The following is a 15,490-nucleotide window of genomic DNA, read 5'->3' on the forward strand; positions in this document are numbered from 1 at the left end:
CATGCACAGACCTGCACACTCAGAACAGCAGCCAGAAATAATTGCAGCTACAGAGCTGGACTTGAAGAACTCAGACCTTTATCAGGTGAAATATGCAAAGGGAAGCAGCTCCAGAAAGGACTTTTCTTCAAGTTTAAAGACAAACAGAACAAGCCTGGCTCTTCTTTGCAAGAAGGCAAGCCACACCTGTGTCAATAATCCCTGGTATTCAGTACTGCAGGGAGTGAAGAGTCTGCTACAACTTGTATGCCCGGCGGGGAGGAAGGAACAAGCATGTCCACGGACATGTCTCATCCTCCAAACAGCTCCAGAGCTGGATGGAAGCCAGGAGCTCTCCAGGAGGTATTCCAGCTTCAGAGCCCCACAAGGCTGTGATCTGTCTCCCTCTCAGACAGAGCTGGAGACAGGAGTACGTGTGGCAAGGGGCAAAATAATCCCAGATGCCAAATGTTGTTTTGCTTCCTGCACGCAGAACAGCTTTGAGTGCCTGTGATATTCTCTGGCAATAACCAAAGTTCACCCAGATAAAATGGGAACCAGGTATCAGCTGGTTTCATGTTTGGGCACTCACTGTAGCAGTGCAGAGACAGCATTTGCAGCTGAGCTACCTCTACTGCCCTCTAAACTCTCGGCAAAACTCTCTGGTTCTCTCTATAGAGCTCTGAAAAAACATCTGTCACCCCTAAAAGAAGGGGAAACTACACAGAGTTGGAAACACAGACAGCATTTTACACAATTATATTAAAAGGAAGCTGAAACATAGAAAAAGAATCTGAGACTGCAGTGCTTATCACTGGCACCTTCAGGCTGTGCTTCCAGGCAAAGCAATGAGTGAGGAAACAAAACCACTGGAGTTCTAACCTTGACCCCAACCCTGGGAATTGCACAGTTCATGCTTTGAAAATGTTTACAGAGGTATGCTCACAGCCATGCATAATGCAAGGACATTAACTTAAGGATAGAACTTTCCCCAAACATACTTCTCCCCTTATTTGGAGCAAAATAATTATACCTGAGATTAAAGTTAATGAGTAGGTTCAAGCATTTTTTTGAGAAGCTGGCTTGATGAATGTATGCTGAATTCAGAAAAATTAATATGCCATATCAAAGTAAGAGTTAATTTCAGGGATTGCATTACTGCACACACACCCATTTACTGGGTCTCAGCACTTACCACTTTTACTTTAAATCAAGATAATTTTGGTATTTAAACAAACAGGTCAATGGGTAGGCAAGATAAAAAACCACCACAGTCAAAAGCCTCTAAGTATTAGTACACACCTACACACCATAACACAGGAGAATTACTTTACAGGTATGCTGGATCAATAAAAGCTAAACATAATAAAGAGCTGATGATTACCAAGAGGAGGTACTAAGACATGCTTAGAGGCACAGTATTCCTCTGAAAATTTGACAGTCTTCTGGGAGATCCCAGTTTGGCTGCCTCTCCATACAACACCTCAAGGATGCAGAGGGGACCCTCAACATAAAACCAGGAAAGGAAAACATCAAAGTAGCCACCTGTTCTGAAAAACTGCTACCATGTGGCAGGCATTCACCTGCCAAGGGAGTGGCAAATTTCTTAGCTTTCCTGCACTGGCTGGTCCTGATACAACAATTAAGGCTCAAGAGTTAATGATTTCCCTCTGGGAAAGCTCCAGGAGCCAAGCTGCAGGGCTGGGCTCTGTCCTTGATCAACATTTGCAACCTTTTATTCATCCAGCTCCCCAATATGAAGCACAGAACCCCTCAGGCGAGGCTTGGAGCACAAGGTCAATATTTTAAGGTTCATTTTTCATTTTCCAGCAGGGCTGGTTCATTTAGTGAGCTCTGAAAGCTTGTATCTTGTTACTGCATCAAGGCTGTAACCAGAGCCAGCTGCTGGCCAGAGCCTCAGCAACCTGCACCCTGTTAACCCTGTCCTTCCCAACACCCAAGCCCAAACCTCCTTCAGTTTGTACCCAGGGCTCCAGCAGCTGAGGAAAGGGCACAAAGGACTCATCCAGGCTGTGGATTTCACTGTTTTAACATCACTGTTAAACACTGTTAAACTTGTTGCCTATTTCTTCTCCCTTCAAAGCAGAAGGTTTTGTTTCTAAAGTGCTTTTAAGGCACTTAAGGCCCCTGTGCTTGTTTCCAGCTGGTGACTGCTCAGCTAAAAGGGATTGTGGCCACTCACAAACCTGTCCTGTTCCAGAGCCTGAGCATCCATCCAGCTTTGATTTCTGGAAGAGCAGTTAGTTCTATCCAGATCTGAATCTCCAGTTTCCCTTGAGTGCCTGAAGCACTTCAAAATGCAGTCACAGGATACAACTGAATATATCTGAATCTGCTACTTAAAGAGAAGGATTCTGCTTTTTGCTGCAAGCACAGTGTTTTTGAATAACTCACAGATGCTCAGTAACATGAATTCCATGGGCCAGGAGTCTGCTCTGCTTCCAAGTGACTGATGAGGCTTAAATATTCCCCTCCTCCTGGCACACCTTTTCCTGCAAACAGGTGTATAAAACTTCTCTATCTCACCAAGCAGTGGTTTGACATCACATACAATGTTAGAACTTGGAAAGCTTATTGTGACTTGTTCCTTGGCAAAAAAGGAAAGCTGCAGTGCCAACCAGCACTTTGTATTGGCTTCCCCTCCAGTAAGGAACTAGGGCAGAGAGGTGCCCCTTCCTCAAAACAACGAGGGCAGATTCCCTAGAATCAAGAGAAAAACCTGAGACAAATATAAAATAAATATCTTCCCAGTGGGGCTATTTGAGGCACACTCCAAATTCCACTCTCCCCATCACCACTTGACCAAAGAACTTTTACATCATTCCCCACTTTCTGTCTCCTCTGATTCCATCTACAACTGACACCAACTGACCCTTCTGGAGGTTTTGGTTCTGGCACTATCCAAGTTCACAATGAGGCCAAATCACAGGATGCACCAGCAACAAGGGAACATAATGGAGCCACAGAACTTGGCTCCCATTATTCAAGGTATAAGCTCTAGACAGTTCATTCACAATATGTACAAAGAGGCAAAACACCAGTGCAAAAAAAAAAAAAAAAAAGAGAGAGAATATATATCTATATATATATACACATATATCTTCAGGGCTTGAAATTACTATAATTGACTGATGAATTGCATTTTTTCTCTCATTCATGCATTTTAAATGATTTACTTTCTGCCTATGGTCAGATTCAGACCTTGGAAAAGCCGTAGCCATATATAAAGAGCATGGGAAATCTATTAAAACATGTTTGTAGGTCTCTGATGTCTCCATGAAACTGAGCAGGCACAACTACAGCACCCTGCAGGTTCAAAACAAAATTAAATTACCCCAAAGTGTAAGCAAGTGATAATCAAAGGCCTCTCTTTTGGCTGCACTTTGGATTTACAGTAACTGCAACACTTGTTAGCTGTCACAGACATTACAAGCTCCATTGAGGAGAACACTGCCCCTTGGTGGAAAAAGGGCAAAGGAAACATTTGCAGCTGCATCAAGTACAAATAATTCCACAGGGATTTCCATCCTTCCCCATCCCAAGTGAATTTCCTGGCAGCATGGCTGGTGCAGCTGCACCAGGGCCCCCACAGCCACACCCCAGCAGGGCACTGGGCTGCCTCCACAGCCCACCCAGTGCCAGCTGGCCCTGCAGCTATCACTCAATATTCAAAAAAAACCCAAAAGGCCAAAGGACACAATTCCCTTTTTCATGTGTATTTGAAGACATCTATTAAGAATGACATGGAAGTCTGAAATTGCTGAGTTTCAGACTCAGTTCAGCTTTGCCTCCCTCTTACCCTTCTCAAATCCTCACCTTTCATGCCACAGTGGGATGGCAGGAATTACATTTCACTGTTATTTAATTGATTTCCTTTAATTCACATTTTCAGTTCTTGCAGAGTTGCTATTGCTTTTTATTTTGAATATACTCATTATTTCTTTGCTTCCTGACTGAAGCTGAAATGCTGCTCGGTGGCCACATGTGGCTCTTCTTCAGAAGCACAAAATGCACCTGGACAGCAGCACACAAAACCCACTGAAAGCAAGAGGCTTTTCAAACAAGCCAACATGAAATGTCTGTGACATTAAAGCAGCAACCACACAATTCAGTGGTGAGATTTCTGTCACATATGATTACTCAGATAAGAACAACTACAGTTTAATTTTGTTTTTTCTCTCTGCCAGACCTATTCTCCACTGCCCTGAAGTCCTGCAGCCCTTTTACAGAAGACAGAAATGCACACACTTGCATCAGGGCCCTACTACACAACTTCAAAAACTTGATTTACACCAAATTTATCTTCTAAGGAAATGCCATATTTTTACTTCACAGTACAGATTTGGATCCAGCAGTTTTTACAGAAACATCTTTCTAGCATATTTACCAGGGCAAAAATGTGGAAGTAGAAAAAGGATAAGAGTGAGAGATTGCCTTTTGCTTCCTTTCATATAAAAATTTCTTTCTTGCAACAAGGAAAGGAGAAAATACATTCCATTTCCAAGTGCCTGGGAGCCATTTCACACACTGAGCCTGTACCAGCTGCAGTACAGCTGCCAAGATTTCCAGCTGTGTATCACTGTAAAGCCATAAGAATATTGTGGGACCTGGAAGAAGGTGCTGCTAAAACTAATTCAAATAGAATAGTTTAACACATCCATTTGCCTTCATCTTAGCCTACCAAAGCACTGTAGTAAATCAAATTCTCTACAGAATTTTGCTTGGCAGCATAGTCCTCTGGTTTTTGTAGCAGAGTTTAGGGACTGCCTGCATCCTTGGGGAAGCTGCTGGATAAAATAAATGCTCTTACACTTGTTCATCACTCAGCATCCCTGACAAGCAGGACTGCTTCTACTGAACTAACATAAAACATTTAAATACAGCTGCCTATAGTTTCAAATGGATTTGGCCTTTTGTCCTCCAGATTTTAGCCTGATCCATGTCCTGTGTGCTGTTAAACACCTGCTGTTCAGAAGGAACAAGGTGAAATCTCAAGATAAAGATGACTTCAACTATTTATGATAATAGCTATTATCTGGGGATCTTATTTCACTTTTTAAATTTATCTATGACCTTTACAAAACTGCTCCATTCAGAAGGACAGAGTGGGAGAGAACTGAATTACTTTGACACCTTCCATGGCCTGTAAGAGCACAGGATAATTCATTCATTAAGTTCTAAATGAAGAAATTATTCCAACTAACACTGGTCATACAGAATTCTGCACTGGATGCTGCACCTCCCACACCACTGCAAAACAGGTGAGATGCTGTCAGCAAACTTCAGATCTAATGCACAACATGACCAAATTCATGAAGGCCAACCTTCACTGTGACTCAGCCTGTGATATATGCCTTTGGCAGAAGCCAGGACTAAAGTCAGAAACAAAGGTTAAAGCTACAAAAGGATGTGGAACTAACTACAGACCACAAATGAACACCAAGCCATGCTGTTAAAACTTACTCCTCTTGTACTGAGCTTCCCCACCACCACCAGACCACACTTTCAAATACCTTTAGGTCACCAGCCTCAGGTTTTTCAGTCTCTGAATCGTCATCTTCCTACAAGACAAGAATTTACAGGATTAAGCTTAAAGAGCAGGCCTGGCAAGTAACTGAACTTACAGCAAAGGGCATTCAGCAGCCCAGCAGCAGTCCAAGACCCTTTCCATGGAGGGTAGTTTTGCCCCACCCACTCATAACCAGAAAACAAGTCCTACAGTCAGGGGAAGAAGTGTTTGTTTGGTTTTTGGGGGTTTTTGTAGGCAAAAGCATCACTCAGCAGCAGTTGTGCCTACAAAACTCATGCAGCTCTGGAATGCTCAGAATTAGACAACAAGAAGCAGCAGAACTGGGGAACAAAAGCATTTGTCCTTTGATAATTCTGTCCCCTCCAGCTGGGAGGTGATTGAAGAGCCTCTGTTCAGCAGTACCCACAGAAAAAGCAGCATTTGCAAGGCCCGTGATACTCCCAAGCATCAGCAACACACACAGGACACACAGCTGGCCTGCCACCAAACCAAACATGCAGGCTTGGAGAGGGTCTGGCCTAGCAGCAAGTTCCAGGGATCCAGGGATCCAGCAGACACAACTTCCTTGCTGGTGCAGAGCTCTCGTGCCTTGCTTGCAGATGCTGTGAACCTCCGCACAAGGAACACTGACAAATTCCAGGTGACAGTCTCCATTTTTTAAACATTTATTTTATGAACCAGAAATAAACCAAAGAACTGGGGGAACTTCTGTCCTGTGAGAGGTTAAAATATTGAACACAGCATTGTGTGAAAATCCACACCAGGTGAGCAGGAAGCTCCAGGTTGGTCCCCACTGGGATGTGGACACAGTAAACCTGCTGTCCCCTCACTGGGCATCCTCCCAGCACCCCTGTTTCTAGACATAAACACATACTCTGGGTGCAAAACAAGTTTGAGGAGCAGAAAGCATTTTTCATGTTCACATAACTCAGCAAAATGGTTTTTCTTCCAAACTTTCCCACAAATTCCAACGTTGGCCCCAAAACAAGAACTTGGTGTTTCAGCTTCAAAAAGGGCAACAAAAGAAAAAGTGAAATGAGAGATGCAACTGAAAGGAAGAGTTTACAAGAATCTGCCCACCTCAAAGCATTGGCACAGGAGCCAGTTCTGACAAGGCAAGCTGGAGGCTGATCACACAATAATGGCAGTAAGTTTTAATTGACTGAATTAAGATGCCTCACTTACAGATTTGAGACACAAACTCCTTCACTCCACCTTCCCTTTCTGAAAGATGCACACATGACAATAGTTCAGTCCAGACTGTCAAAGGTTAGTTACAGTGAGTTTGTAACTAGCAAAGAACCAACTAACTTGGTGTTTACCACAAATGGGATTGCTCTCCCCTCTACAGTCTCTATTACACAGATAAAAGTGATTTTCATCAAAGCAATAATGGGTTGAATGATGCATGTTGCAGACAGTAACTGAAACAGCTCAAAAACCTCTGACCTAGCAGGGAGTAAAAAAATTAACAAACAAAGCAGCATTACTGAGAAGTGGCTTTGAATAAAAACAGAGGCTTTTCAGTCACTGTTAAAGTAGTTAAAACACCCACTGAGCTGTACAGGGCAAAGCACAGGCAGCCTGAGTGCACCTCATCCTGCTTTCTAAAAACAACTCATAACCCCCATGAGCTACCAGCACAAGCAATGCCAAGGAAGTTTTCAAGTCTGGTCAGAGAATATTTAATGGAAAATAAAAAAGGGAAGTAACTTGTGCAACCTGCACTGTAACCACAAACCTAAGCAAGATCCAATGGCTGACAGCAGTGATTGACTGATTGCCCTTTCCTGAAGAGCAGCTGATGATGGAGAGCTGCAACCTGCACCAAAAGCTGTGCATGCCATAAAACCACTCCATCTACAAGCCCTTTACAATGCTAACTAAACACAGCTGACCCTGGCAAGCACCTGGATCACACACAGGGCTTCCTTTGGACTACCCAGACCTCACTGAAGCAGAGTCTAGAAGTGCTGGATATAAAAAGAAGAATCACTAAAGCAGTAAAAAGGTTCACTGCTTTGCTAAGGGAGACAGCAGGGCAACAGAACAGAACCTAAAATAGGAACAAGAGACTGAGGAATTCCTTGGCTGCTACTTGGGCAGACAAATGGCAGAAAATGGCAGTGTCTCCTAAGAGACTGATCCAACACACACAGAGCAGATTTCAGTGAGGAAAAGTTACAGGAGTAGTCCTGCGTTTTTGGCTATGTCATAGAAGAAAGAACTGGAACAGAGAGAAGATAAAACACTGCTAAGAAAAAGACTGACAATAAAGAAAGTAGATGAGAACTTTCCCTGTTCCCCTCCAAACTTATTGTTTCACTCCCCCAGACCCAGGGCAGAACTACACATCCTTCTGTGTGATGCAGCTGCACTCACAGACTGTGAGCTCTGTGCCCTGTCCCCCACACTGCTGTTATCTCAGAATCCAGGTGATATCAGACACGTGCCATGCACCTGTGACAGACAAAAGCCACCCACATGTAGACAGGACACTGTTACATCAAGGTGCCTTGATGCAGGGAGTGCATTGAGCTACACACAAAAGAATAATTTAACACAGCACAGGAGTTTGTTCTTTTTAACCCACCAGCTGACAGTGTGGTCCTCCTACAAGGTTCTTATAAGTAAATTATGTTTAAAGAACAGCTTTTATTTGGAGTGGCTGTTAACAGCCTTTTTCCCATAAAAGAGTCCAAGGACACCAACACAATAACGAGCAACACGAGCTGTGCCAAGCTGCTGATGGGTTTCAGGGCAAATGCTTTCTACTTGAAAACAAAGTGCAAAGGAGGAGGTGCAAAGTGCTGAAACCCACACCAGGATTCAGATATTCCGGGTTCCATCACAGGTTCCTATTTCGAGTTTTTATTTGAAAGAGACAAGTCTCTACAGCCTGTGTAAGGGGTCAAGACAAGCTCCGGAGCAGGGAGGTACTTACTGACTGCCTGCTGTTCTCATCGTCCTCCTCTTCGTACCCTTCCTCGTCCCCCTCCAGGCGGGTAAAGTCATCTTCTCCGTACCCAACTGACACCAGGCCTCCTTTCTCTCCTAAAGAGGAAGACAAAAGGAAAACGGTGAGAAAAGGGAGGTGGCAGCGTGCGGGACCTTCCCCCCACACCGGGGAAAGGGCCGGGCCGGCGCGGGCCGCGCGGGGGAGCCCCGGCGCCCCAGCCCGCCGCCTGTCCCGGCTCCCTGCCCGCCCTCACCCGTGGGCGCTCCCCCATCGCTCCCCGCTGTGCCGGCCTCGCTGTCCGACTCCGGGTCCGAGTCCTCGGCGTAAACTGCCAGCGAGGAGAGAACGCTGCGCTTCGCCGCCGCCATCTTCCGCCTCGCCCGCGGCGCACTTCCGGCGCACGAAGATGACGTACACGGCGCTGTCACCATGGCAACGCCGCCCTTCTTCCGCCCTCAGCGGCTCCCGCCGCACCGGGGCCATCCTGCCCTCACGGCCGGAGGAGAAACTGCTCGGGGAAATCACGGCCGGAGGGCAAAACCCTCAGCCAGGCAGAGCGGAGCGTCTCGGCGGAGGAAGAGGGGATGAAAAATGCGCGGGCTGGCCCTTTAAGGGAAGCTTTTGACGTCATTTTGTGGCGCCGCAACAGCACCTGCCGGGTGGGGAGCGAGCGCGGAGTGTGGGGGCCGGAACAGGGCGGAGGTGGGACGGGGGTATGGGAGCGTGCAGGGACACAGGGAAGGAAGAGGGTGGGTGAGGAGGAGCCGCCTGTTCCCACAGCCCCTCCATGTGGGGTGCGGGCGGGTTTAGCGGGCACTGCCCCCCCGCTATGAGCCCCTCGGCTGTGCCCCATGGAGACGGGGCTGAGCCACGGGAAACACAGCGTGGTCCTCTCCAGTGAGGGGGTCTGGATAAGCATCCCTGAGAGACCCGACCAAAGCGGGAGTGTGGCAGGGGAGCCCTGGGGGAGGCCGTGCAGGTGGCGGGGGAGGGTCGCAGCGCCCGGGTCGAGCTCAGGTTCCTGTGGCCTCCTTAGGATGAGCGGGAAGGCTCCGCCGGGCCTGGAGGGCAGGGTCCGGAAAACACTGCAGAAGGTCTTCGGCTTCGAGTCCTTCAAGACTTCCTTGCAGGAAAGTGCGACCATGGCTGTGGCGAGAGGTGAGGCTGGGCACGGGAGACGTGTGGAGCACGGCGGGGTGTCCGTCTGTCCGTCTCCATCCGTGCGGGGGGACGCTGCAGGAGCTGCTGTTGTGCTGCTATGAGCAGATCTCACCCGGACTGAGCAGCAACGCCCAGCCCTCCCCGCCCTCCTCTGCTCTGAGGTGGTTTTGTGGCCCAGGGGCACGTGCTGCACACGAGCTCTGCTTCTTTTCCTTTCATTTGTTTTGTGACACCGTCATTTTATCAGCCATGGAAATGGGAAATGGAAAGTGCAGCATTGTTGGTGTCTTTCTAGTTGTCTCCTCATACCTGCCAGTGTGTTTGTGGTCAGATGACATCAAACATTCAGACATTTTCAGAATAAAACTGTCCTTGTGTTAAAGACAATACCAGGAGAGGACTTGATTTCTTGGCATAGCTCAGATCCTCAGACTCATGGGGCCGTTATCAGAAACATTTTTGTGCTGATGTTGACGCACGCCCCAACAGGCAGCTGGGGGTGGACAGGCAGCTCACACAAACAAGCTGCCAGCTCCCCCAGCAGCTCTCTCAGTGTGAATCAGAACAGTGCCCAGTTCAGTTTCCATCTATCACCACTCAATGTTGACAACAGACCTGTCAGAAGTGGAATTCTGTGTGCAAGGTGTCTCTGCCTGTTAACCTGGTGTCACTGGCACCTTCCTGCCTCGAGCTGGATCCTGGTTAGTGCAGGAACAGTCACTCACTGCAGGATGTTATCAGTGTGGAGATTTCCAACTCCTGTTTCATGTGAGGGGCCTTTCTGGGATAAGCTTTAAGAGGATGTGGTGAAGTTCTGTCATGGGGCTGGTAATGTGGTAAGTGGAGGTCTGTAAAATGAGTGAAAGCAGCTTTTCTGGAGGAGATTCAGCATGAATAACTTAACTTCTCTTTATCTTGGTTTCTGTGTATCTTCTGCTACTTTTGTACAGCTGCCTCTAAATGTTTACAAAGCAATCTGAGGTTCTTTGAAGGAAACCACTGCTGGCATGCAAAGTATTGCTGTGCTTTTAGGACCTAAACTGAAGGGTTTTGTTGCTGTGCCACCTGGTACATGCACACAGGTGCTGTTTCTGCCCACCCCTCCTGCCTGAGCCCCAGGAACTCAACACCACTCAGAGGCCTTGAGCTTTCTTCTGTTGTTTTTGCAGGAGAGAAGGATGTCTTTGTGTGCATGCCCACAGGGGCAGGGAAATCCTTGTGCTACCAGCTTCCTGCAGTTCTGGCAGTGGGCATCACCATTGTCATTTCACCTCTGATTGCACTGATCCAGGTAACTGTCTCCTGTTAGCTGGGGAATAGCAGCCAGGGAAGGGGAGGCTCTGGAGGCACAGCAGCTGCCCTCTTGTCTTTCTGCCCACAAGTCTCTGCTGCTGACCTGCCTCTGGATTCTCCTGATGTCTCAGTGTGCTTTCCTTACCCTGGGATAGGTGAGGACAGCAGAGTATCTCTGGTATGACACTTTTGCATTTCTCTGTAAGGATGGTTTTGTCTTTAATAATAACCTGGTGGTTTTTACAACTGAGCCTTTCTCCATTTTCTCCAGACATTAGCAGCAAAGCAGAGTAACTCAAATGCTCCAAAAGATAGATCTTTAACCAGAAAAAAACCTGCCACTTTACCTATAAAGTAATCACTCCAGGAGTGATGAAGTTGCCTTTGAAAGCACAATTCATTCTGCATCAAGATGTCTTTTTTGTTGTAGTCAATCTGTGATGGGAAGAAGCTGGTTTAGTAGAGCTGCTCCATGAGCATTTTCATCTGTGAGACTTTTTTTCCTCTGTTTTGCCTTTTCTACTGTTTCATCACCTGTTGGGAGAAACAATTTCCTGTAAGAGCAGCTGTAGCAGACTTGTGCTCAGACTTGTGTAGACCATTAGCACTGTGTGACATCTGCTGCTGCTGGCTGCTGGTTTGGGATTTGTTATTTGTGGAATTATTTTAACTCCTTTACAGTCTCACTGTGATACACGTTAAAAATAATAGCAGGCTTGGTGATACTTCTAAGATACTATAAAGAGTGAATTTGTTCCAAGTGTGAGGATTACTGATGAAACTCCAGCGTGGCCAATATTAGTGAAATGGAGGTTAAGATATCATTGATAAGAGAGTTACAAATAGGTTGAGATAAACTTGATGAGTCTTCGGGGAAAGAGCTGGAGTAAACCCCCAGAGTCTTCTCATCAAGCCCTGAGAAGGGGTTGCTGTGCCTGAAATGATCATGATGTATTTTAGTGTAGCCAAACTTCAAGAGTTCAACCTGTGCAGTTCATTATAGGGAAGGCTGAGGGGTGACAGTAAACAGAAACAGACATTAAATCAATTACTGAAGCCAGATATTGAGTAAAATGATGAGATACCTGCTTTTCAGGACTCTTCATATCCTGAAATGTCAGGTGCTAGTCAAGTGCAAGTCAGCGGGGGACAAAAAATGAATTTGTATGGCCAGTGTTCATCTGGATGTGATGCCATGTTTTCTTCTTGGTTTTCATGACACAACTCTCACCCATGCTTCTGGTTCTGCTGCAGTGGTGATTTGCATGATCCTTGCACTTTGTCCTGTCTCAGTTGTGTTAGGACATCCTGCAGTTATTTAGGAGTGAGCTGCTCCCTGTTCTTGCAGGGGTGGGAGTGTTCATTTTCCATCTCTGACAACTCTGTAGTGTAGATACTGGTACATGTTCAGGTCACTGAGCCTGTGATGAGTTGTTCTGTACAGATCCCTGCTGGTGTTCCCTAGCAGCAAAAAAACTGTCTTAAGGTAAATGGATGCACAAAAATGCAGCTGAATGTAAGAGCTGGATGGAGCTCACAGGTGAAGGAAAAGGCATCTAGAATTGAAGTTGTAACTAACAGGACTGTAGGTCCTGGGATTTAATCCTGGAGGTGGAAACTGGGGCTTCACCTGGCTCTCCCTACTAATCTTTCTTGGTGCTAGTGACTTTCTTTATTCCCATTTGATTTTAATTCTATTTTGTATTTACTCTAGGATCAAGTGGATCACCTGCTGGCTCTGAAGATCAAAGCCTGCTCTCTGAACTCCAAGCTGTCTGCCCAGGAGAAGAAAACCATCCTGGCTGACTTGGCAAGCGAGAAGCCTCAAGTAAAGCTCCTGTACATCACCCCAGAGATGGCAGCTGCCTCTTCCTTCCAGCCAACACTGAACTCCCTGGTGACCAGAAACCTCCTGTCCTACCTGGTGATTGATGAAGCTCACTGTGTGTCCCAGTGGGGACACGATTTCCGCCCCGATTACCTGCGCCTGGGCTCCCTGCGCAGCCGCGTCCCCCGCACCCCCTGCGTGGCCCTGACTGCCACTGCCACCAAGCAGGTCCAGGAGGACGTGGTGGCAGCACTCAAGCTCAAGCAGCCACTTTCCACCTTCAAGACTCCTTGTTTCAGATCTAACTTGTTCTATGATGTGCAGTTCAAAGAGCTCCTTACTGATCCGTACGCCAACTTGAAGGATTTCTGTCTGAAGGCACTCGAAGTGAAGGGCGCTGCTGGGGTAGGTTTTACCTTTAGGGAAGAAAACTAAACTGGACAAAATCTACCCTAATGGTCTCTGGCCTTCCAGGGATTGGTGGTGCCCTGATAGGTCTGTGGCAGGAAATGAGGAGGTCCTAGGAAGGAGACTGCTCATGTGTATTTTCTAAGTCCTCTAAAAGTGCACACATATGTTTTTTAGTTCCTCCAAAACAGGAAGAATGTGAAGGCTATGGTCCTGTCAGAGGTGTCCTCAGAAGGGGGTTAGTCTGAAAGAAAATTGATTAGGAATACAGAACAAGCATTTCCACTTGGTTTGTCACATCTTCTGTGACCATTGTATATTTGTGTTCTGCTTTTTTAGTGTTGTGAGCATGAGCAGAAGCATTTGAAGTGTTGAATTGCCTGCTCTAACACTAATTCTCAAAAAAACTCTCTGCAGCTCATCTATAACCTCTGCATGTGGGTGTGTTTGCTTCTTGCATTGTGTCTGCTAGGAGAGGATGAGGGGCTGTATTTGCAGCTCTGTTGTTTGACTTCAGGCAGTGTCCTGGCCTTTGTCTCCTGGCTCCCAGGTGTACTCCGGCTGTGGCATCGTGTACTGCAGGATGAGGGATGTGTGTGACCAGCTGGCCATTGAGCTGAGCTACCGAGGGCTGAAAGCCAAGGCTTACCATGCAGGTACTGGAGTCTGCATCTCTCACTACCTGGGAGAGCTGAACTCTGCCACCTGGGTTGGGGCTACCTAGGAAAGAGCTTTCTAGGCATGCTCTGCACTCTGTGTGATGCTCACACATCAGGTCTGTGAGGTAAGTGCAGGCCCTTCACCACAATGGCATTCCCTTGTCTCCAGAAGTGTTGGTTTTGTTGGATCTTCATGGCCTCCATATAACAACTGCTTTTATCCTGGGTGGGGAGCTAGATTTTTTTCTCTGGAATAAAACCAGCTGCTGCTGACTTCTGCTTGGTCCCAGGCCATTTTAAACACTGGGAAGAGAGGAGTGTGTACATCAGACAGTTTTAGTGAGGGAGTTTGCCTGCAATGGGGGAATGGATCAGAAAGAAAATCCTCTTGTTTCTTTACTTCTTGGGTTTTTTTGAGGGGTTTTGTTTTGTTTGTGATGCTTCTTTGTTGGTTTTCTTATCTTTTTGGAGGTTGGGGTTTGTTTGTTTGTTTTGGTCTGTTGTTTTTTGGGTTTTTTTGTCGCTGTTTACTTTCTTCTCTTTTCCTTCCCAGGGCTCAAGGCAGCTGACAGGACTTCTGTCCAGAATGAATGGATGGAGGAGAAGATCCCTGTCATTGTTGCAACCATCAGTTTTGGAATGGGAGTAGACAAAGGAAATGTCAGGTGTGTGAGGCTGAGTGTTGTGCACCATTAGAGGCTGAAACCTGAGCAGGGGGAAGGAAAAGTCTCGGGCTCTGTTACCTAATCCACCTGACTCAACTGCCTGATGAACACTTGCTTAAACCAACAAAACCAGTGTTGGAAGTTTTTATCTTGAAAACAGCAAAACCAAACCTCTGGGAAGGCTTTGTAAAAACATTATACACAAGGCAGCAGAGCTCCTCTTTGCCAGTCAGCCTTAAAATCAAGAAAATGGGAGGAATGCTTTTCTGCCACACCCTCCAGGGTTTCAGAAAGAGCCATCTCAGTGCAATCACAGCTGTCTCTTTCACTTCTCTTAGTGCCATAGTTGCTGTCTAAAATCAGTGGAAAGAAAATCTGCACCTAAAATAATTTACCCACCCTCTATTAAAATAGTCAGAGCCAGCTTTTTTTGGAGATCTCTTGCAGTGCAATGGGGAAAAAATAGCCCTTCACAAATGGCAATAACCATATAAAAATACAGCTCTGGTCCAAGGACAGAAACTTTGCAATTGGTTTGCCATTGCTGTTCTTCTGAGATTGCTGTCCCCATAAGGGCTCTGGGTTAGAATTCCTGCCCTGCAATATGGCTGTGCTGAGTTATTATTGTGATCACTTACTAAAGGGGAAAATTCAGGTGCAGCTCAGACAACACCCACAACAGACCTGATCTCTAAAATCCACATACAGAAGCTGCTCTGAACACTGTGAGAGAAGGGCAGGATTTCACTGAGCCAATCCCATCAGTTCACAACTGTGCCATCCCTCTGCCTGTGTCACTGTGCTGCCAGGAAACAGTGCCAAAGCAGTGACAGTTTTATCCTTGATGCATCTTTCCAAACAGAGAAGTGAGGAATCTCCCAGGACATGAATTAATGACCTGCTGAAGCACTCTGCCCTGTCCAGTGGTCATTAAAAAAGGCAGAGAGTAACTGAAATGCATAGGGCTGACTGAAACTGGAATATAGC

General features: G+C 46.5%; 2 protein-coding genes across 8 annotated transcripts in view; one reads left to right on the plus strand and one right to left on the minus strand.

The window, feature by feature from the left end:
* Window positions 1-8,987, minus strand: part of SAP30BP (SAP30 binding protein) — a 29,410-nt gene extending 20,423 nt beyond the window's left edge. Inside the window, 4 exon segments of the mRNA XM_036394778.2 lie at window positions 5,514-5,561; window positions 8,475-8,584; window positions 8,743-8,878; window positions 8,880-8,987. Coding sequence (XP_036250671.2) covers window positions 5,514-5,561; window positions 8,475-8,584; window positions 8,743-8,878; window positions 8,880-8,972 — 387 coding nt within the window. The 5' untranslated portion in view covers window positions 8,973-8,987.
* The window catches only part of RECQL5 (RecQ like helicase 5), a 38,009-nt gene continuing 31,478 nt past the window's right edge, over window positions 8,960-15,490 (plus strand). For 6 of the 7 annotated variants that reach the window (XM_036394613.1, XM_036394616.1, XM_036394617.2 and 3 more), the window contains exons 1-6: window positions 8,960-9,191; window positions 9,526-9,647; window positions 10,820-10,941; window positions 12,658-13,176; window positions 13,730-13,835; window positions 14,392-14,503. In XM_036394613.1, coding sequence (XP_036250506.1) covers window positions 9,527-9,647; window positions 10,820-10,941; window positions 12,658-13,176; window positions 13,730-13,835; window positions 14,392-14,503 — 980 coding nt within the window. In that variant the 5' untranslated portion in view covers window positions 8,960-9,191; window position 9,526. The remainder of the gene's footprint in view (window positions 9,192-9,525; window positions 9,648-10,819; window positions 10,942-12,657; window positions 13,177-13,729; window positions 13,836-14,391; window positions 14,504-15,490) is intronic. The other variant, XM_036394614.1, reaches the window with a different exon arrangement.

This window comes from Molothrus ater, chromosome 19 (assembly GCF_012460135.2).
Source record: "Molothrus ater isolate BHLD 08-10-18 breed brown headed cowbird chromosome 19, BPBGC_Mater_1.1, whole genome shotgun sequence".
NCBI lineage: Eukaryota > Metazoa > Chordata > Aves > Passeriformes > Icteridae > Molothrus > Molothrus ater.